The sequence below is a fragment of the Mesoplodon bidens genome, assembly GCF_964165515.1.
Source record: "Mesoplodon bidens genome assembly, chromosome: 12".
Taxonomy (NCBI): Eukaryota; Metazoa; Chordata; class Mammalia; order Artiodactyla; family Ziphiidae; genus Mesoplodon; species Mesoplodon bidens.
This window is the reverse complement of record NC_138168.1, coordinates 48401046-48424023: the sequence shown is the minus strand read 5'-3', so window position 1 is coordinate 48424023 and position 22978 is coordinate 48401046. Positions and strand designations below refer to the sequence as shown.

General features: G+C 40.6%; 1 protein-coding gene across 7 annotated transcripts in view; it reads left to right on the top strand.

Moving 5' to 3' along the window:
• The window catches only part of HS3ST5 (heparan sulfate-glucosamine 3-sulfotransferase 5), a 288558-nt gene extending 270056 nt beyond the window's left edge, over positions 1 to 18502 (top strand). For all 7 annotated transcript variants that reach the window (XM_081251470.1, XM_081251471.1, XM_081251467.1 and 4 more), the window contains 2 exons: positions 13127 to 13265; positions 16789 to 18502. In XM_081251470.1, the coding sequence (XP_081107596.1) occupies positions 13159 to 13265; positions 16789 to 17719 (1038 nt within the window). In that variant the 5' untranslated portion in view covers positions 13127 to 13158 and the 3' untranslated portion in view covers positions 17720 to 18502. The remainder of the gene's footprint in view (positions 1 to 13126; positions 13266 to 16788) is intronic.
• Positions 18503 to 22978: the final 4476 nt, after the last annotated feature.

Genomic DNA, 22978 nt, shown 5'->3' with positions numbered 1-22978 from the left:
AGACGTAGATGTAGAGAACGGACATGTGGACACAGGGGCAAGGGGAGGGTGGGATGAATTGGGAGATTAGGTTTGTCATAGATACACTACCATGTGTAAAATAGATAGCTAGTGGGAACCTGCGGTACAGCACAGGAGCTCAGCTTGGTGCTCTGTGATGACCTAGATGGGTGGGATGGGGGGGTGGTGGTGGAGGTCCAAGAGGGAGGGGATATGTGTATACATATAGCTGATTCACTTCGTTACACAGCAGAAACTAGCACAACATTGCAAAGCAATCATACTCCAATTAAAAAAAAAAAAGAAATGAATATAGTCTCTTCAGAAAGGGCGGAGAATGGAGGAGGAGGCTAAAGAGGGAAGAGGAGGTGACAGACAGGTACACTGTCCTTTTCCCTGATGGCACGTGGCAGCACACTACACACTCAGTGGGCACTCAGGAAAGATGTGATTAATGAATCCATAAAAGAAAAAATGAATGGGACATGGTTAGTAGTGTGCTGGTAAATACTTCACAACCTGCTCTTGGGGAGGGAGGATGTTTTGTAGTGTTTGTCAATATCAGTTGTATAAATCCTCCCTCCGTGGCCAATTTTAAACTACCCACATGAATTCACTAAGTGTGGAATTAGGAAGAGAGGCACAATATTATCTCCAGTGTACAACACAATAGACCTAACTTAAGGAGCATAGATAATAGTAAAATGTAGTATGATAATTAGGAAATAATGAGTTTTCAATATTTATTGCCTTTGTTTTTTAACTTCTTAAATTGTGAATGTCTGTAATGTAGTTCTTAATCATGGCTTTAAGAACTAGCTTGCAAAGTACGAGCCAGCTCCAGCCCTCCGATGGATGGGCGTCATCAGATGCTGCCATTATTCACGTTGTATAGAAAGAGCTTTTTCCATTTTACTTTCTTTAAAAGAATTGAGGGCTTCCCTGGTGGCACAGTGGTTGAGAGTCCACCTGCCAATGCAGGGGATGCGGGTTCGAGCCCCGGTCCGGGAAGATCCCACATGCCGCGGAGCAGCTACGCCCGTGAGCCATGGCTGCTGAGCCTGTACGACCAGAGCCTGTGCTCCACAACGGGAGAGGCCACAAAAGTGAGAGGCCCGCGTACCGCAAAAAAAAAAAAAAAAAAAAAAAAGAATTGAGAAAAGCAAATAGGAGACAGTACAAGAAATCTCCTCAGAATATTTTCTCCTTAGCCACTTTTCCAAAGGTTTTTTTTTTTTGATACCTAACTCATCAGAATTTACAAGTTGAATGTTTAAGCGAAGATGAGTGATATATCTATTTCTACCAGTAAACTCTATAACATTTTCAACGTTAAATGAACTTAGTAGGGAGGCAGAGTTGCACAATGTAAAAAGCCTGAAACTAGCAGTTAGCAACCCCAGGTTTAATAGTTTGAGGCTTTGGGCAGGTCATTTCATTTTCCTAGGCCTCAATGAATCAATGAATCAATGAATTTGGTAAAGTAGCAGGATACAAAATTAATGCACAGAAATCTCTGGCATTCCTATATACTAATGATGAAAAATCTGAAAGTGAAATCAAGGAAACACTCCCATTTACCATTGCAACAAAAAGAATAAAATATCTAGGAATAAACCTACCTAAGGAGACAAAAGACCTGTATGCAGAAAATTATAAGACACTGATGAAAGAAATTAAAGATGATACAAATAGATGGAGAGATGTACCATGTTCTTGGATTGGAAGAATCAACATTGTGAAAATGACTCTACTACCTAAAGCAATCTACAGATTCAATGCAATCCCTATCAAACTACCACTGGCATTTTTCACAGAACTAGAACAAAAAAATTCACAATTTGTATAGAAACACAAAAGACCCTGAATAGCCAAAGCAATCTTGAGAACGAAAAATGGAGCTGGAGGAATCAGGCTCCCTGACTTCAGACTATACTACAAAGCTACAGTAATCAAGACAGTATGGTACTGGCACAAAAACAGAAAGATAGATCAATGGAACAGGATAGAAAGCCCAGAGATAAACCCACGCACATATGGTCACCTTATCTTTGATAAAGGAGGCAGGAATGTACAGTGGAGAAAGGACAGTCTCTTCAATAAGTGGTGCTGGGAAAACTGGACAGGGACATGTAAAAGTATGAGATTAGATCACTCCCTAACACCATACACAAAAATAAGCTCAAAATGGATTAAAGACCTAAATGTAAGGCCAGACACTATCAAACTCTTAGAGGAAAACATAGGCAGAACACTCTATGACATAAATCACAGCAAGATCCTTTTGGACCCACCTCCTAGAGAAATGGAAATAAAGACAAAAATAAACACATGGGACCTAATGAAACTTAAAAGCTTTTGCACAGCAAAGGAAACCATAAACAAGACCAAAAGACAACCCTCAGAATGGGAGAAAATATTTGCAAATGAAGCAACTGACAAAGGATTAATCTCCAAAATTTATAAGCAGCTCATGCAGCTCAATAGCAAAAAAACAAACAACCCAATCCAAAAATGGGCAGAAGACCTAAACAGACATTTCTCCACAGAAGATATACAGACTGCCAACAAACACATGAAAGGATGCGCAACATCTTTACTCATTAGAGAAATGCAAATCAAAACTACAATGAGATATCATCTCACACCAGTCAGAATGGCCATCATCCAAAAATCTAGAAACAATAAATGCTGGAGAGGGTGTGGAAAAAAAGGAACACTCTTGCACTGCTGGTGGGAATGTGAATTGGTACAGCCACTATGGAGAACGGTATGGAGGTTCCTTAAAAAACTACAAATAGAGCTACCATATGACCCAGCAATCCCACTACTGGGCATATACCCTGAGAAAACCATAATTCAAAAAGAGACATGTACCAAAATGTTCATAGCAGCCCTATTTACAATAGCCCGGAGATGGAAACAACCTAAGTGTCCATCATCGGATGAATGGATAAAGAAGATGTGGCACATATATACAATGGAATATTACTCAGCCATAAAAAGAAACGAAATTGAGCTATTTGTAATGGGGTGGATGGACCTAGAGTCTGTCATACAGAGTGAAGTAAGTCAGAAAGAGAAAGACAAATACTGTATGCTGACACATATATGGAATTTAAGAAAAAAAAGGTCATGAAGAACCTAAGGGTAAGACTGGAATAAAGACACAGACCTACTAGAGAATGGACTTGAGGATATGGGGAGGGGGAAGGGTAAGCTGTGACAAAGCGAAAGAGCGGCATGGACATATATACACTACCAAACGTAAGGTAGATAGCTAGTGGGAAGCAGCCGCAGAGCACAGGGAGATGAGCTCGGTGCTTTGTGACCGCCTGGAGGGGTGGGATAGGGAGGGTGGGAGGGAGACGCAAAAGGGAGGGGATATGGGAACATATGTACATGTATAACTGATTAAATTTGTTATAAAGAAAAAAAAAAGAATGCCCACTGCCCCACTTATATCACAGGACTTTGTGGGGATCAGGTGCGGGTCTTCTAACACGCTGAAATGTTGATAATCTGCTACTTATTCTTAAATGGTTTGGTAAAAATAATATATGTTTATATAGAGAAAGATAAAGCAAAGATGTCAAAATTTAATAATCGGTAAATCTAGATGAAGGATATGTAATCATTCAAATTTTTTCAAAATACAAAGGTGGGGAGGGACATCCCTGGCGGTCCAGTGATTGAGACTTCTTCTTCCAATGCATGGGGTGTGGGTACAATCCCTGGTCAGGGAGATCCCACATGTCTCCCAGCCAAAAAAAAAACACATAAAACAGAAGCAATATTGTAACGAACTCAATAAAGACTTTTATTAAAAAGTGGTCCGCATCAAAAAAAAATCTCTAAAAAAGAAAAAGGGTGGGGAAATGAGGTTATATATTAATGAGGTTATTATACACATATAGCACTCTGTAAGCCTGCAAAGTACTAAACAAAGATAAAGTACTTTTACCTGCTTAAAGAGATGTGGTATCCAGATACCATAGCTATTAGGATAGTCAAAGTTCATTTCATCTAGCTGATTCAATTATTCAGCAATTATTTACTGAGTATGAGACCCTAAATGCTGGTGATACAGTAACGAACACGGCACAGTCCATAATCTCATGGAAGTTACATTCTAGTTAGAGGGACACACAGTACACAGGCAATTACAATTTGGTTTCAGTAGAATTAAATGATGCTGTGCTGACACATAGAAGGAACATGTAAGCCAACCTTATGTGATAAAGAAAGACTTTCCCAAGGAGCCTAAAATCTAAAAGATAGGAATTAGTCCAAGGCCTGGAGAGAAGTCAGCATTAGTAGATGTGGCTAATGTTTATTGAGTATTACGATGTGTCAAACAGTGTTCTAATTACTTTACATGCTCATTTCCTACTCACAGAAGTTCTTTGGGGCAGGCTATTAGTATCCTACGGGGACACCATCTATTGGTGCCCCAGACCCAATAGATGAGGCACAGAGTTATTGTTTTTAGGCTCTGGAAACTTTATGTATCAATAGAAAGGCCCTGATGCAAAACTGACCATGACCTATTCAAAAGAACTGCAAGTTGTTCTGTCTACTGAAGTTTGTACATGAACGTGCTGGGGGAGGGGTGGTGGTAATGAGGAATTGTGGTGGAAAGAAGTAAAAGGCCTTTTAAAACCCTGTGGATAATAGGGTCCCATTAAAGAGTATTAAACCTGAAGGCAACAGGATCAGATTTCTGTTTGGAAAGACCACTCTGTCATCAGTGTGGAGAATAAACTGAGGCAAAAACAAAACTAACAGTGGGGAGGCCAGTTAGGAGCCCATAAAATCTGAGGGAAAGAGAGTGTGGCCTGAACCAAGGCACTCACAAATGACAGTGCAGAGAACTAGGTAGAGTCTAATAGTACTTTGGAGATAGAATTTTACTGGCCGGGTGGAGCCAAGGATGATTGGATTCCAAGGTTTCTGGGTTGGGCAACCCCCGTCAGCAGATGGGAAGCTATTCATTGAGATACTGAGGAGGAGAGCTGGGAGGAGGTAAAATGAGACAGGGTGATAATGAAAAGGCAATAAATGGATTTAACCAAGATCTTACTGAGATCAGGACATAAGAATCTGAATCAAGTGGCAGTCAAAACCAATGTTATTTTGATCCTCTACCAAAAAATCTTTCAAAAGGAGAGTCAGTTCTTGAATTTTGGGGAAGACAAGTGGGGTACCCATGATTCTGGTTGGTTTTAATCATAAGCAGTATAGTGAATATGAAAAATACATTATAACCTATAAAGACATTACCTTTCATTATTATTTTCATTATCATTATTATTACTTATTAATATTTTCCCTTCCTTTTATTGGGTTCAAACCACCCAAATAGCCCTTTTTATTTACCCCTCCATAAAAATGTTTCCCTCTTTTACTCTTTCTTTTCACCTCCTCATCTTCTACTGCAAGGTTTAATGGAAGGAAATTTGAGGAGAGTTGAAGTGGCTTTGTCTGCTCGCATCAGTCAATAAGCAAGTATTTATTAAGAGTCTCCCAGTGGTGATCATTTCTAAATGTATAGAAATATCAAATCACTGCGTTATGCATTAGGAACGACATAGTGTTGTAGGTCAATTGTACTTCAAAAAACAAATACACAAACTCATAGAAAAAGAGATCAGATTATGGTTACCAGAAGCAGGGGTTGGGTGTAGTGGGTGGGAATTGTATGAAGGTAGTCAAAATGTACAAACTTCCACTTATAAATAAGTACTAGGGGTGTAATGTACAACATGATAAATATCATTAATACTTTCCTACATCATATATAAAAGTTGTTAAGAGTTCTCATAACAAGGAAAAAGATTTTTTTCTTTTTCTTTGTATCTGTGTGAGATGAAGGATGTTCGCTAAAATTGCTGTGATAATCATTTCATGATGCATGTAAGTGAAATCATTATGCTGTACACCTTAAACTTATACCGTGCTCTATGTCAATTACATCTCAATAAAACTGAAAGAAAAATTTAATCAAAAATAAAAAAAAAGAAAGCACCTCTCAGGTGAGCATCCAAAGCTCAGGGAGTGACATTGCAATCAAGGGGCCATGTTCTTTGGGGTCAGACAATTCTGAATTTAAATCCTCCTGCATTTACCAGCCACATGCCCTTGGGTAAATAATCTGTTCATCTCTCTGCTCTTCAGTTTCCATCAGAAAAAATAATAAAACGGATAATACCTCACAGGTCTGTTGTATTATGTGAGATAATAAATGTGAAAGAAAGTGACAGAGAGACAAGGGCTCAATAAATGTGGTTCCTGTCCACCCCACAAGGCTGTTGCCCAGGATAAATGAGCTAATATTCAACAGACTGTTGTGATTTCCTTGGAATAATTCTGCTATATAAGTTCAGTTGTTTTTAATGAACTTTGCTGATGTTGTTTCTGTTATCATTTTTACTGGTACCAGGGGCTTGCAGCAACCGTGTCTACAAGCCTTTGAAGAGCACTTGAACATATCTTTATTATTATTATTTTTGAATTCCCTTATTTCTTTGTGTCAGCTTGGGAATCATTTCTTTCTTTACTTAGTGCTGCTTTGGAGAAACAGCCAGATGTCTGTACAATTTGTCGTTTCTGGCCACATACTCTGTTATTTAGATACTCGGCTTTGTTCAGCTAAGATACCATGTCTATTAAAGCTTTCATAGTCTGGAGAAACTATAATTGTGCTGTTCTTGGCACACAAAATGAAAGAGACTGGGAGATTAAAAACTGGAGATAAAGGAGGGCTTAAATGTCACTGTAGGTCTTTAACTATTTTTTAATAAAAAGAAATAATAAATTTTTTAAATCTTTAATTTTACATAAATTGCCTATTACCAGTATGACTGCTCTGATGAAAGATTATTAAACTATCCATTAAAGCTGGCATAGCTAAAGGGAAGGGACTTTGGGGTTGGAGAAGCAGCTAACCTTCTCCCCAATTTAATAGCATTGTCTGTAAGGGTTAGATGGTATGGCTTCTCTGTGACTTGTACTCTTAGACCAAGACCTGCAACTCCCAGCTTTTAAGACTCCATTGTGGCAGATGCTTGAGCACTTTGTGATGTCATAGAAAACCAAAGAGGCATCTTGAATCTTAAATTTGCCAAGTACGTTTGGTTTTCCTTTTTTAAAAAATAAATTTATTTATTTATTTTTGGCTGCATTGGGTCTTCGTTGCTGCATGTGGGCTTTCTCTAGCTGCGGCAAGAGGGGGCTACTCTTTGTTGTGGTGCGTGGGCTTCTCACTGCGGTGGCTTCTCTTGTTGCGGAACACGGGCTCTAGGCACACGGGCTTCAGTAGTTGTGGCACATGGGTTCAGTAGCTGTGGCACGTGGGCTTAGTAGTTGTGGTGCACGGGCTTAGTTGCTCCGCGGCATGTGGGATTTTCCTGGACCAGGGCTCGAACCTGTGTCCCCTGCATTGGCAGGCGGATTCTTAACCACTGTGCCACCAGCGAAGTCCACCTTTGGTTTTCCTTGAGCAAGGTTTATTCTGCGGCTGCTCTAATACTATCTCTTAGCACATGGTCTGAGTGATTACAAAGCAGGATGAGATTTCACTTCCTGTGTCCTAGAGAGCCTCATTAGAAACTGCAACCTTGGCCCCCCTCACTTCTCAAAAATTCCAAGAGATTTCTACTTAAAATAAGTGTTAACTTTTTGTTTGTTTGTAATTGTGCCATCTTGCTTTGAACAGCAATTATAGTGTGTGTTAGCATTTTAATGTTTAACAGGAATTTCCATTGAAAGTTATTTATATAAAAGTGGACTTAGTGTTTTGCAATCCACTTACACTATTAATGAGAACTGCATTTATTTTATTCTTTTCTTGTTAAAGTATTACCCTCCCGAAGATACTAATTCTCCTTCATTTTTGTGAAGTGCCCAAATGTAAAGTTCTATCCCACAGTATCTTACTCAAGGCTCCTGTCATAACACCCCTGTGAGACAGACATTATTATCTTCATTTTACAGGTGAGGATACCAAAACTCAGAAACTTTCAGTTACAAAACTAAACAAAAATGTGACTCAAGGGCTTTGACTCCCAATCCAATGGTCTTTGTACTTCACCCTGTACAACTTGTTCATATTAGTTGAGGTCTCACATAAATTAAAGAAAGCTTAGTTTTCCTCAGTGTCATAGTGGGCAAAAAGATGCTTTGGAGGGCATAATGGACCTTCCATTAGTGGACGAGGCAGTGTAAAGAGCTAGGCCAGCCCTGCAAACAAAAGGCTGGAGAAATCAGGACTCCCAAAGAGAGAAAACCCCAGTGGGTGTATTTAAGTCATCTCAGACGTAAAGAAGCTGGGCCGGCAGCAGCAACTTATCCCACAGAGGAAAACCTTCATGGTGATAACTGGGCTCCTCACAAAGGAAGAGTCTGTGGGTGGAGCATTGGAGACTTCGAGACTGAGCGACATTCAGTGGCAGTAGAAGAAGTAATGACCCCATATTCAGTCAGGTTTAATAATCTAATGTTTACCGGATGATATGTGCGTTGCAATAGAGAACTGGAGAACTTTGCCATGATATTCTCCTAAATCTTGGGCTACTTCCCCAGCAGCCTTCACATCCTTAGTCACTTTTTTTTTTTTTTAAAGAAGATGTTGGGGGTAGGAGTTTATTAATTTATTTATTTTTGGCTGTGTTGGGTCTTTGTTTCTGTGCGAGGGCTTTCTCTAGTTGCGGCAAGCGGGGGCCACTCTTCATCGCGGTGCGCGGGCCTCTCGCTGTCGCGGCCTCTCCTGTTGCGGAGCACAGGCTCCAGACGTGCAGGCTCAGTAGTTGCGGCTCACGGGCCCAGTCGCTCTGCGGCATGTGGGATCCTCTCAGACCAGGGCTCGAACCCGTGTCCCCTGCATTAGCAGGCAGATTCTCAACCACTGCGCCACCAGGGAAGCCCCCTTAATCGCTTTTTTCGTCTCTTTCCTGCCTGCTCACTCAAGCAGAGTTCAGCTGTGAGATGGCTTCATAGCTTCACTCACCCCATGCAGGTAAATGTCTCCCAAGTTTTATCCCTAAACCCAGTTATGACCCTTTGGTCCCATAATTATCTACACAAGGGACCTGACCCATTACTACCTACCAACGGAAAGAGTGTTGGAATTTCCCCCCCCCACCAAATTCCACCTCCACCAGGACCACCCTCCCCAGGAAGATATCAGTGGAATCTGGGAGTATTAAAGGAGGAGACATAGGAAAGACATTCCAGGCCAGTGAGGAAACTGACAAGAGCATAGAGCTGAGATCGCAGGGGTATGGGGAGCCATGAAGAGGCCGACCTGACAGGCATGGGGCTGGTGTTGGTGAGTAATAAGAGGGAGGAAGCCAACTGCCCAAGCTGGGACCTCAGAAGGAAGGGCCTGGGCTGGCAAGGGGAAGAGATTGGACTTGATCTAGTGAACAACTGAAAACAGATGACTGACAAAATAAGTTGTGTTAGGAAGATTTATCAGACTGTCTGGACCATAGGAAATGAACACAGAGACACACCCAAGTGTTAAGAAACAAGGGAGGCACTAAGTGCCTGGACAGGACAAGGAGAGAAGAAATTAAGGAGAGTTTACTGACCGTGGGGACCAAAGAGAAAAGAGATAATAGAGAACGATTTGGAGTTTTGTGCGTCATTCCCTCCACTGTAAAAATACAGACACAAGATTAATACAGACCTGTTGAGTTGGAATCTCTGAGTGGGGGGGGCAGGTGTGTGTTTTCTAAGGACTCTGCAAATTCAACATGGGGAACCACCAGCCTGTGGAGCAAAGCAGACAGATTCCAGGCAGACTGACTTTCAGTTAGTCTTCTCGGATTTCTCAGTCAGTCAGCGGGCTTAGCCCATTGCTAGGAGGTGTGATGGAACACGCAGAAGGCAGCAGCTAACGCTAATGCAACACTTCTGAACACTGGATTCCTAACTGTGGTTCTAACTACAAGAACAAGAATTCAGGAGAGGAGGGAGTGGACCATGGACTAGGGCATCAGCTGGAGAGCCCTTCCTAGAGGAACTGGGACATGGCCCAGACCTTGAAGAATGGCTGAGCTGTAGCTGCAGACAGACAGGTGGATCAGGGAGCTGGTGAAAGCAGACTAAGTATCATGCGGTATAGTTTTGAATGGGGAGCGTGGGTGCTACATTTAGGTAGCAGAGGAGGCCAGGTGACCCCCAGCCTCCCTCCAAGTTGCTCCTCTGTATGAGGCCGGTGACCCTCATTGAGGCCACGGGCAAGCACATTTTTACCTTTGCTTTTCCCATCTCTCCCATTTGTAGCTGGCCCTCTTCAACCACATCCTAGCTTTTACTCTCTCATACTGTTTGCGAGCACACATTAAATTCATTTACACTAAGATATAATGACACATAATCCCTTATGTTAGCCTGGCATATTAATAAGCCTTTGTGTAGTGATGTCACTTGTAGAACTCTTACTTCATTCTCGTTATAGCCCTATGGAGTGGGGAAGTTAGAGATTGTCCCCATTTTATAGAGAAGGAAAAAAGGTTCAGAGAATCTAAACAGCAACTGCAAGATCACTAAGGGGAGAATTTCAATAGGGGACTTGAACACAGGTTTCTTTCTGCCACCCTGTTCCACATCTTGCTGCAGTATTTGCATTTCAGCAGGGATCAGAGCCCTGTGCTGAAGGTAGGTGGCTCTGAGGACTTCAGACATCAACCCAGAGACAGGAGAAGATTGATTCTTTCAGTGAAGCCCTGAGTCATGCTACATAAGTTACTGCCTTTGCCTCCACATTACCTGCAAGTTGTGTGATCGCAGGCAAGTTAGAGAAAATTGTCTGAGCTTCACTTTACCTGTTTTTGAAGTGGAAATAACTGTATCTTCCTAGTAGGATTTTTCTGACAATTTCCTGAAATATCACCTGGATAATGTCCTTGTCACAGTCGGTCTCAACAAACCTTCTTTTCTCTCCCTCTTTTCTTCCCCATTTTATCTACACACAAGGCAGGCCATGCTAAGCTAGAACCCCACCCTCACCCAGTCCCTACAAAGACCTTTCTTATTGCCTCTTCTTTGCTTTTGCTCTTAGCCCTCTCTTCTCCGCTAAATCCCTGTGTCCAACCACACCAACCTTCCTTCGCTTCTCAAACTAGCCAAGCTTTTTCCCTGCGCAGCACTTTTGCACACACTGGTTAGTCTGGCTGAAACCCACCTTGCCCTCCTCCAGCCCTCCTTGGTCCTTGTGCTCCAGGCATAAGCCCAAATGTCACTTCTTCAGGAAGGACGGAAGTAGCTTCCTCCTGTATTCTTTCTCACTGCATCCTGTACTTTTCCTCTGTTATTACAATTTGTAGGTACATGTGAATCCTACATTTACCGGTTTAGTTTCTGTCTTCTCCATGAGACTATAGCCTCCCATGTTGGCCACTATCTCTGGGGCACCCGGTACAGAATCTAAAACCTAAGTCACGTTCCATAAATATTTGTGGGCTGTGTGTTGGGTGAATGCTGCTCTTCTCTCTCCCTTTTGGGAGGACCTCCTACAGCCTCCTCAGCAAATCGTATACTACATACCACCAAACAGCATTCCCATCGAGCCCCCATACCTGACCATCTCCTTCATTTTCTTTTCCCAACAGTTATTCATGCATTATCATGAATGAGGTGGTGTTCTCTGATTGTTTCATGATTCTCTAATCACATCATCAGTTTTCCAAGGGCTAAAACTCTTTAAGGAGCTTTTCTGGGATCCCCTATAAACCTAGTAGAATAACTGGAAATGCTATCAGTGCTCAGTATTTCCTGATGAATGAATGAATCAACCCATCAATCCTAGTATAATCCTTTTTTTTTATGGCATTGTTTTATTTGATGATCTAACATTTGGGAAACATTCTGAACCTTTTGGGAGGTCTGAGGTCTTCTGCCAGCGTCCAGTGGGTGTTCTATAGGAGCAGTTCCATGTGTAGATGTATTTCTGATGTATCTGTGGGGAGGAAGGTGATCTCCACGTCTCACCCTTCCGCCATCTTCCTCAACTCCCGTATAATCCTTTTTTGTACAGAGAAAATCTTCACTTAGCAAATAGGGAGAGACTATTGCATCAAAACAATCTCTAACCACGACCCATTGCTGTTGTCCCTCTTCTGGGGTTACCATTTTGACTTTGAATGTGAAGCAAACAATCTTATCTTGAAAGGGGGATTGGATTTATATTTAATAAGAGAGACTGAATTGGAAGCTTGCATTTTTTCCCAAAATTTAATAACAGCACTAGTAAAGCCTTACACTCCTCAGCTGGCCTTATTTCAGGTATAAGAGTACAAAGCTTCCGGGTAAACTTCTGTCTTGATGTTAGAGTGAGGCCCATAACACCAACCCTGTTTAAATTCACTGAGAGCCAGGAGGGGGTCACATAGCAGGGCATCTAGTCTGAGCATGTTTTCAGAATCAGTCAGTCCAATCCAGGCCTGGGCAGAGGAGATGAAGGGAAACATCAGGTTACTGAGAGCCACTGTCCCCAAACATTTGAGATCCTCATAGCTACCACTGATGACCTCAGTAAGTAAAGACATAGCTTTTGATCTTACTCCCTTCCTCCGTTCACAACTAGAACAAAACGAAACAAAAAACATATCAGTAAAGTATGTCATTGTTATGCCCCAAATACTAACTTACTGAAGGGGGATTTCAGTTGTACCTTCATCCCATTATACTGAAGTAGAACCTTTAGTTTACTGGTTGCCCTGCTGCTAAACCTCAGGTTGCTCAGTTGCTCATTTTATCAGTATTCTTTGAATGATTAACAACAAAAACACATATATATTTACATATATATATGCATTTATGTATGCATTTAAAATTATATATGCATTTTAGTGTACTTTGACAGTTGCCCAGCAAGTTCTGTCTAGTTAGTGTCTTCCCTCTGGTTTAGTATTTGATCTTATAACACAGAGCAGGGAAAGGTAGGTAAGTTTTGCTAAATAGCTGTTGTCCATGAACGCTGTCAAGGCTGGTATGTCATCTGTTCTTTGTGTGACATCACTTTATCCCCTGTATTCCCACCCCTGCTTGGCTTTGTAACAATCAACAGAGCCAGTAAGAGATGACTGCTGATGAGTCCCCTTCTATCCCCATCTCTCAGGCTGCAGAAGTTCTGAAGGTTGATGGAGGGCCATGCTATTCAAACAGCAGGCATGGCTGAGACAGAAGCTCCTGGTGCTGGGAAGCCTTGCCGTTGGGAGTCTCCTGTATCTAGTCGCCAGAGTTGGGAGCTTGGATAGGTAAGTGATTAAACACATACTTATGCCTGTGTGACTTTAAATGTCTCTTGATTTAAACTTCCTTAGGACATAATTTTAAATCTACCCATTTGTTTTCCTCCTTCAAGATTCCCAAGAAGCATGTTTTTCTGCAGTATTGATTTTGATTTATTGAGCCTTTAAAAGAAAGAGATCCAAGTTGCTCAAACCAAGGTGTTCATCAAGATCCATTTGTATTCTGTGTGTGTTGTTTGCTTTCAGAGAAGGGATAAAGCCATGTACAGTAAAAATGTCATTTACTATAGCTCTGTGTGCATCTGGTTGTTGACCTCTAGCCGTAGCAAAATAGTGATGATGTATTTATGTATCTACATTTTGAAATTTATAAGTGGGCAATTAATGTGCTACCAAGAGAGTTAAACTTATGTATGAGCCTGTAAAGGAGCTCATCGGGTTTGGAATCCATTGCCCTGGAAAGATGGCTGCAGGCTTGGGGAGTTTTAACTATGTTAATTAACTCTGCTTTCCAGGAGCTGAACATACCAGACAAGGAGTCTGTCACTCAGAGTAATGGCCCAGAAAGCAATGGAAAATTCACAGAGAGGAAATTTACAGAGCTAGGGTTTGGCTCTAAATAAGCCAACAGTTGAGAGGTACTAGACCTGCAGAAGTCCAGCAGTGTCAGCTGGCTTCAGATTGAATGCCACTGGACTGTCCCACATCCGGTATGATTGGAAAGGGTAGAGAAGTTAATTTCTGAAATTTGAAGCTTCCTTTTTTGCCCTTTAAAATTAATTATTGCTCTTGAAAGACTGATGTATGTTCCCCATGAATTCAATTCCCATTTTCTATAAAAGTGTAGCCACACATTAAAATAAAAATATCTTCCTTACAGTTTTTCTTTTCTAATCTATAGATCTTATCACAGAAATAGTTAACAAATAATATAACAGTGGTCTTTGCTTTCCTTCAGCCAGTATTAATTTTGACTGATAAAATGAACCCCTCTGATGCTTTTCAATTCAAAATTCCTAAGTAAACTTCCTACTCACTATGGGAAACGGTATAACCCAGAGCTTATCACTGACTCCGATTAGTTCCCTAAAGTAGGACTTGTTATCAGTGAAGAGCCTTGAGGTGGTACCATTGTCCTATGTCCATAATGGAACTTTTATATCAAGTTCTTCCCAATACCTTTAGTTTGCTTCTAATCATTTGCTTTATTGAGTAATTGATCTAACAATCATTAACATATTAGTTATTTAGTTGATAACTCTCTTCATTTTTAACCTGGTCTCTAGTCTCTAATGGGGTAGCTTTTATAAGGAATTGGATTGCTTGGGGGGCTTTCTCAAAACCTCTCACTTGAGAGTTCGAGCAGATCGTCTGAAATTGACACATGTTGACACAGACCTGTCCTTTAGAAACTGAAGACCCTGCTCTCTGGGTGGGAGGCTGAGCTCAATTACTTCTACTGTCCCTTCCAATCCTAAAATTTCATGTTTTTTAGTCTGGGGTCCATGCCTACTCTTCAGGGAGTGGAAATAATATGATATTTTTTCCTATCTTGAGTTAGGGAGTCCAAAAAGCAATTGTTCTGCAGGGAATGAGCTCCCATGGTAGAAGGTAAATAAAGGAAAGAAGGAAAATGATCTTTTCTAGAAGTAGAGAAATTCCTTTCGAGCTCAGACAGGGCAGACACTGTTTCAGCCTCTCTTAGCCTGGGTTCTGTGAGAGAATCAAGTCCTACAGGAAAGGATTTGATTGACTGTTTCCTCAGTTCTCCCAAAGACAGCATCATTCAAGATGCCTGGGAGAGAAGTCCATCCATTCCATTCAATGGATGCCTTAAGGGATTAGGGTTTAATTCTCAACCAGAGCCCAGCAAGAGCTAAAAGATGAATTTGTGACATCCCAATCAACGTCACAATTGAAAACATACTTTGACTATGTACATGTTGCTCCTCACATATCTTCCATTTAGAGCTGTAACATATTAATCCTATTAACAAATTTATGAAAACAAAATTCATGTTTCTCTAAAATATTAACTGTGATTAACCCTGTTTTTTATAGTATGCCATATTTTTATGTTTTCCACAATGAGCATAAGTTGTTTTTAGAATCATAAAAAACCCACAAAAAAGGTAAAATATGTTCATATATTTCCTTAAGCATTATGATAGATAGCTGTTTAAACATTGCATAGGCCAAGCCCCTTCCCCTCAGTTCTGCAAAATGCCTTGGCATGACCTTGAGGTTTTTCCCTTCTCCCTTTAATTGTAAACATTACAGAAGGTAAGAAAGGTACAGTGGGGTCTCTTGCAAAAAGCAAGAGACAGCCTCATTGCCACAGAGAGGGGAACATAGACTCCAAATTATTAGGGCAACTAGAAGCTTCATTTGGAGGAATTGGTTTAACAGCCATTTTGACTAATATTATACCCTTTAACAAGAAAGCAAAGATACCTTCTCAGATAAACTTAGGAAAGTTATAATGAATTCAGTTCAATTGCAGACTATACCCAAAAGGAAATTCAGTTTACTAACCATATAAATTGGCCACAGCAAATCAAATAGTCACTCCAGCCTAAGATCACTGTGATTGTTACCACAACTTTCTCTCTGAAAAAAAGCAGTGGTGCTTTTTCACTGCTTAGGGCCATGTTGAAGTGGAAATCCTCCTTTCTGGCTCCATCCATTACTTTGCTTCCTTCATGAGCTTGAGTCCCAGATTTAAATGGGCTTGACAATGAGGACCTGAGGTTTCTGACACTGCCAAGGTCTTGTTGATTTCTGGTCCCAGGTGTGGTAGGTGACATACAGCACTTGCTGTTGGCATTGGGTTTGCTCCTATATTCAGCAAAGTAAAAACATAAGCCTGACCTTTTTAGATAGAAAGAGAAAGAGAAGCAGAAGAAATATGTACTCTTCTAGCTGTCCCCAAGGCCAAAAGCAGAAATTCTCATATAATGGAAAGCTCAGCAAGTGCCAGGATTGGAATTTTGCAGGTTGATGACGCAAATAGCCGAGGGCAGAGACTGGGACCTCTTTTCAGATTATATCTCAAAGATTTTTCAGAGTCATATGAGTGCAGCTGAGCTGCAAGAAAATAATACCGCATGAAACCCACAAGACGTGGCCTCCTAGCTGCCCTTTAGCCTCCCAACTGAAGATTCTAATCTTCCGTCTTTCGTATTTTCTAAATGATGTTAACGGGTGGGCTGCTAAAAGGCTATTAGTGTGGTTGGTGTCACTTGTCTGTCCTGTACTGTGAACGTCAGTACACACTATAGTCAATTAAGAGCTTGGTGAATAAAAATTTTAAGAAGCACTAATAAAAATATTCCATCAATTATGTGTGCTTCATTTAATACAGAGTTGCTTAAAATAAAAGTTCCCAAACATATGTTCATTGTGGATTGCAGTAGGCGGAGAACAGTGGTTTTATTTATGCATTTAAAGTCTTACTCTCACTGGGGAACCAGAGAAATGAGAAATTAGTTGCAGTGAGCTCCTTAGAGCATCTCTCTGTTGCTTACAGGCTACAACCCATTTGCCCCATCGAAGGCCGATTTGGAGCCCGTGGTCAGGCTGAATTCCCCCTGCGCGCCCTGCAGTTTAAGCGTGGCTTGCTGCACGAGTTTCGGAAGGGCAACTCTTCCAAAGAGCAGGTACGCCTTCATGACCTGGTCCAGCAGCTCCCCAAGGCCATTATCATCGGGGTGAGGAAAGGAGGCACCAGGGCCCTGCTTGAGATGCTGAACCTCCATCCGGCAGTGGTCAAAGCCTCTCAAGAAATCCACTTTTTTGACAATGATGAGAATTATGCCAAGGGCATTGAGTGGTATAGGAAAAAGATGCCTTTTTCCTACCCTCAGCAAATCACAATTGAAAAGAGCCCAGCATATTTTATCACGGAGGAAGTTCCAGAAAGGATTTACAAAATGAACTCGTCTATCAAGTTGTTGATCATTGTCAGGGAGCCAACCACAAGAGCTATTTCTGATTACACTCAGGTGCTAGAGGGGAAGGAGAGGAAGAATAAAACCTATTACAAGTTTGAGAAGCTGGCTATAGACCCTAATACCTGCGAAGTGAACACAAAATACAAGGCAGTAAGAACCAGCATCTACACCAAACATCTGGAACGGTGGTTGAAGTACTTTCCAATTGAGCAATTTCACATCGTCGATGGAGATCGCCTCATTACGGAACCCCTGCCAGAACTTCAACTCGTGGAGAAGTTCCTAAATCTTCCCCCGAGGATAAGTCAATACAATTTGTATTTCAATGCTACCAGAGGGTTTTACTGCTTGCGATTTAACATTATCTTTAATAAGTGCCTGGCGGGCAGCAAGGGGCGCATTCATCCAGAGGTGGACCCCTCTGTCATTACCAAATTGCGCAAATTCTTTCACCCTTTCAATCAAAAATTTTACCAGATCACTGGGAGGACATTGAACTGGCCCTAAAATAATGTCATACAACACTATGTGTTGTGCCTGGGGACACACAATGTCTCATCTGGATTAAAATATGCACTTTTCCTATAGACACAACTGTCCAAGTCATTTTTCCATGTATACTTGTACATACGCAGTGTGTGACCAAATATAAGATCAGCTCTTTTTCTACTGAAAATTTACAAAAACAAAAACAAAAAACAAACCAATTTGCTGTCTACATAGTTGCATCTTTTATGCTATTTACAAAAAGAAGAGGTGGTGGTGCTGGGGGAAAGTGACTTCAGCTATTCTCAAAGAGTTTGTCTTCTTTTGAGTCAGAATTTGTCGCCTGCCATTTTCATAGATTTAAGCCAAAAGATTAACATGTGAAAATGTACCAATGGCTGTGAAGTTTCAGGAAGCAGAGGATTCGGTTATGCATTCTTTTCTAAGGGAAAGCTGACTCTTTAATTCAGATGCTGAATTGATGCCATGAAAACAGAAAATACTATTTTCTTATTATTTAAAAAAATGTCTTATCTCATAAAATTGACATCGTTCCAAAGTTCCTGTGGTGATTTTGCACTATCGTTTTCTCATATGGACCATGGTGTCACTTGTAGCATGTCAATCACACATCGGAAAGTCAAGTCCTTTTACTTCCATGTTCTATGTCAACAAAGAGAAATGTCATGTACATAGTGTATATAGTTGTAAATACTGGTTTCACACTAAGTAATTCTATTTTGTAAACTGAATATGGCTATTTAATTTATTGTGAAAATTAAATTTATTGTGGTATTTAAAAAATGGAATGGATTAAAATTACTCTATGTGCAATTTTTTTTTTACTCATTTTGTTTTATGTGCCCCTTGCTGGCTCCCAAAGTCAAAGCTGTTTATGTGCACATGAGAGCACTTGGAAAGATGCACTTCTCCACTGGATTTCTGTACCCTTGTGACATGAAGCAAGGTTGGATATATTTTTTAAAATATCTCAACCATCTGGAAATCTAGTATAACAGCCACCTCAAAGAGCACTTGTGCTTCTCTGCTACAACCTTGTAACAATTAACTTACTTTCAGTTGCTCCTGGTGCTAGGAGACAGACAAGAAATACTTTCATATAATCAAGGCATAGAAGAATCACAGTTTTATATGAACCTCTAATCAAAGTCAGATCAATAGAGAAATTAAATAAAATAAGATTAGAAAACTTGTGTAGCCTCTGTACTGAAAGCTGCTGATGCTTCCGCAAACTCTCAGAACTCCCTCTTTGAGATGAAACTACATCAGCCTGCTCAAGAATGATCAAATTACGTAGTGTTGCTATTACTAACATAAACATATGGCTCAGATTTCCATCCAAAGAAATTAATGCTAAATTGGGTGCTCGCTAACATCAGACAGCCTGTACTGTTCTGCATTTACAGATGCTTAAATATAATTCGGAAAACCTTGGAAAGAGGTATCAACAGAAAAAAAAAATAAGATGGATTTTTCACAATCATGGTTGCTTATCCAGTGGAAGATGTTTAAGGGAGTTTTTTTCACATTGAGAGTGCCTAGCAAGTAACAGTGGATTCCCTTTTGATTGTACTAAGTGTTGATTTTCTCCACGAGTTGTTCATCCTGTCCAGTGATTTGATGGTGAACTTTTCTAAATAAATAGCCCTTTGCCCTTCATTGTCGGTATATGTTGCTTCTCAAGCTACAGCCTTGGTAATCATCTCTACCGTTTCAATTAGCATTGGTGCTGTTTTCTCAGCATGGAACAGGCATGACACCAGCACATGCTGAGAGGCCAGCTTCTCACTGACTGCACAGTGAGTCTGGAGTGAGAGTCTTGGGTCTAAATGTCAATCACTCTCCTTTAAGCAGTGAAGGAAATCAAACATAAGGAACTTAGCATCAGACTTCTCTATGCCTCAACTCAACTCTCAGCTAACCGTCAGAGTAAACTGTTTGAATATTACACTCAAGGACATAATCAACACATTATCATTAATTTTATTATAAATCTTCCTAGAGCACTCTACAGCTAATACAGTTTTATACCAGTAACTGTCAAAGTATGCTCCACTGGAACACTGACGTTTCAAAAACTCAGCCTAGGTATTCCACCAGTGAAACTGAAAAATAGCAATCTTTTCCTAGACTCATAGAGAAATTTTTAAAAGTAATGAATAGAAATTTTTCAATGATAATCTTTTATAGTCCAAATTTTTCTTCAACTTTGCTGCTGCTACCAAGAGTATATATCAGAGTTGATTCTAAGATTCTATTTGACTTGTGCTGTCTTTTATAATTTGTTACTTTTAGCTCAGTAAGCAAGTATTTCTTCATCACATGCAGAAAAAAAAAGTGTTGCAGTTTCCCGTTGTTAAATAAGTTTGAGAGTTGTTTTAAACCTTGGGGCCTCCTCACAGATACCTAAAACAAGAGGCCTGGCCTAGGAGGATGTTTTTAGAGGCAGGTTTCATTTCACTGAAAAAAAACCAAACATAAAACAAAACACAAAAACAGTCACAGCCACTGCTGATTGAGCTAGGTAGAAATAAAAATCCTATGACCTTAATAGCACACTCCACTGGAGGTTTCAAACCTCCTTGTTTACAAAATGTTTCCTGTTGTCATCAAACAGGCAACTGACCTGTAGAGAAATCTACAGCTCATCACAATAGATCCACTAGGATTCTCTTCAGTAAGTTATTCCTTTTACATCATGAAAACTTTGCATTTCTTCTAGAGGCTTGGTGGCACCATACGGTTTTGTGAAACAGTTCAAGCTGCAAAGAGTAAAAAACTGTTTAAGCAATGGTGAGGATTCTGCTGGATTGTAAAGCTGAAACTACACCATTTTGGAAGCCAGGAATTCCAATTATAATTGTACAAACAGGAACAGGAGTCCCAAGGGAGTGAGAGAGATTAGGGAACAGAGAGAAAAGGAGACATGCAAACCCATAGACAGACATCAAATTCCAAGTCCATCTCGTAGTCACCTGAAATCACCTCACAAAAACCTTCAACTGATGAAGGTATTAATTTTTCCCACTAATTACACTGTAGTATAGGAAAAAATCTAAGACATCAGGGTCTTTAGCTGATGTGTGATAAAGCAAAGGCATGTAAATCCATTGTAATCACATCTGATCCTAGATTTGGTACCTTTTATGTTGATGGACCAGCAATTGCCAGAACAGTTTCCACTAAAGCTGATGGAGCCTTGTGAGATCACTGCTTGGGGTGCTGCCCCTGGAACAAGGACCCTGCTGGAGGACAAGCTTTAGGACCAGTGAAAAACTCCTGGGATGCTGCTAAGGGAAGGTAAGAACCAAGGACAAGTGCAGCCCCAAATCCAGCCCTGCCAATAAGCTTGTGCTTTGTCCAGTTATCAGTCTGCTAAATTGGATTGCCTTCATAAGCTTAATTTGAGAAATTTCCATGGATGGAAAATTTCAAATGATCATAAATAGTGTCTGCCTGCTGAAGTCTTTTGTACTCTTTTCACACACTCAGCAGCCATTTTCCACTTATGAGAACAGACACAGTCTAAGCAGAAAAGAAAACTTTGCTGAAAACATTCCCTCTAAAAATGACTAAATACAGCAAAATCTTAGCAATTCAGGCTAACAAGGTGAAAATATTTTAAAGCAAATTCATTGCAATTATTCCCAAGTAGGCAAAGTACCAAACTATACTAACAGTGCATTGATAAATAAATATCTAATTGCACCAGCTTTACAAAATAAAAGCCTCTTAATTGGCATATTTTTTTCCTAAATGGGTGTTACTTCAAGTATTTCAAAACAGTCTGTCCTCTTAAGTAGGTTACTCAGGCCCCCTAGTATCTGTTTATGAATTTTTATAGCAAACCTTTCTTTTACAGCTAGTGCAAGGATGAAATTTAGGCCGAAATATGATCATTTGGTAAGGTCCTAATAAATTATACCTTATGATACATCTTATAAGAACAATTTCTTTATGTTTTATGCTTTCAAAGATTTATTTACATTACATTTTATCGTAGCTTTAAGGAATAAGAGTGCTATTTCATAATGATTAGAAGTGGATTGGTGCATTGAAAAGGCAGAACTGAACTGAGAGCAATATGCATTTCCCACAGAAAGTACCTGATTGGTATTCCAAGAACAAGTGTCTGTTATTTAAAGTCAGCTCAGTCGAAAAGCAATAGCCTTTCAATCATATTAAGGAGGCAGCAACATGCTTGGTACCTCATCAGGCTAGTTCCATCACGTCTGAATTTGTGAACCATATCAGTCTACCAGGTCTTGGGGAGCTGTTGGTGAAAGCGTTTATTGTTTCTAAACATACATGTCATCCCCCTTTAAAAACAGTCCACCAAGTGGCGCAGTGGTTGAGAGTCCGCCTGCCGATGCAGGGGACGCAGGTTCGTGCCCCGGTCCGGGAAGATCCCACATGCCGCGGAGAGGCTGGGCCCGTGAGCCATGGCCGCTGAGCCTGCGCGTCCGGAGCCTGTGCTCCGCAACGGGAGAGGCCGCAGCAGTGAGAGTCCCGCATACCGCCAAAAAAAAAAAAACAAAAAAAACCAGTCCACCAAGAAGGTGAGTTGCTCCCAGAAGATGGGTAACATCATTTCAAAGAGCTGGCTCACCTCCAACCTTTCTAAATGCACACAGCTTTGCTTTACATTACCTTTTCTTTAACGACACCAGAGAGCAATCTTTAAGACCATCTGCAAAACTGCCTGTTTCTTTGGTAAGGCCACGCGGATGGCATCCTCCATCTCTGGCTCATTTTTTCCAGGAATGAGGCAAAGGTGTCCTTTCAAAGACAGTTCTCTGGGTATGCTGACCATGGAAGAGTCATACTCTCTCCTTGCCACCAAGCTTCTGGCTATAGGTCCACCCATCCTGAGACTTATATGGGGAGATACAGGAAAAAGAAGGAAACTGAACACAACATTCTCCTGCAAGTAAAGTACCGTAGTGTTTTCAAAAGTGTTTAGGAAATATATTTGTTTCATTGAAAACAAAGAAAATACAAGCTAAATGTAAGTGAAATGGGTAAGTCAATTCATCTCTTTGGGCTTGAGTTTTCTATTAAATAAAATAGGAGCATCAGATTAGAGGATGTTTAACTGCTTTCAAGATAACATCATACCATCAGATGAAAATGATTATTGGAGCATGCTTTTGACAGTGAATGTCACAGAGTTGAGAGCATGAAGGTGGAGAGGAAAGAGGGGTTAGACTCAATGTACTTAGCTGTTCCTGTGTGTAGAATCTCTCCCAAACATTTCAT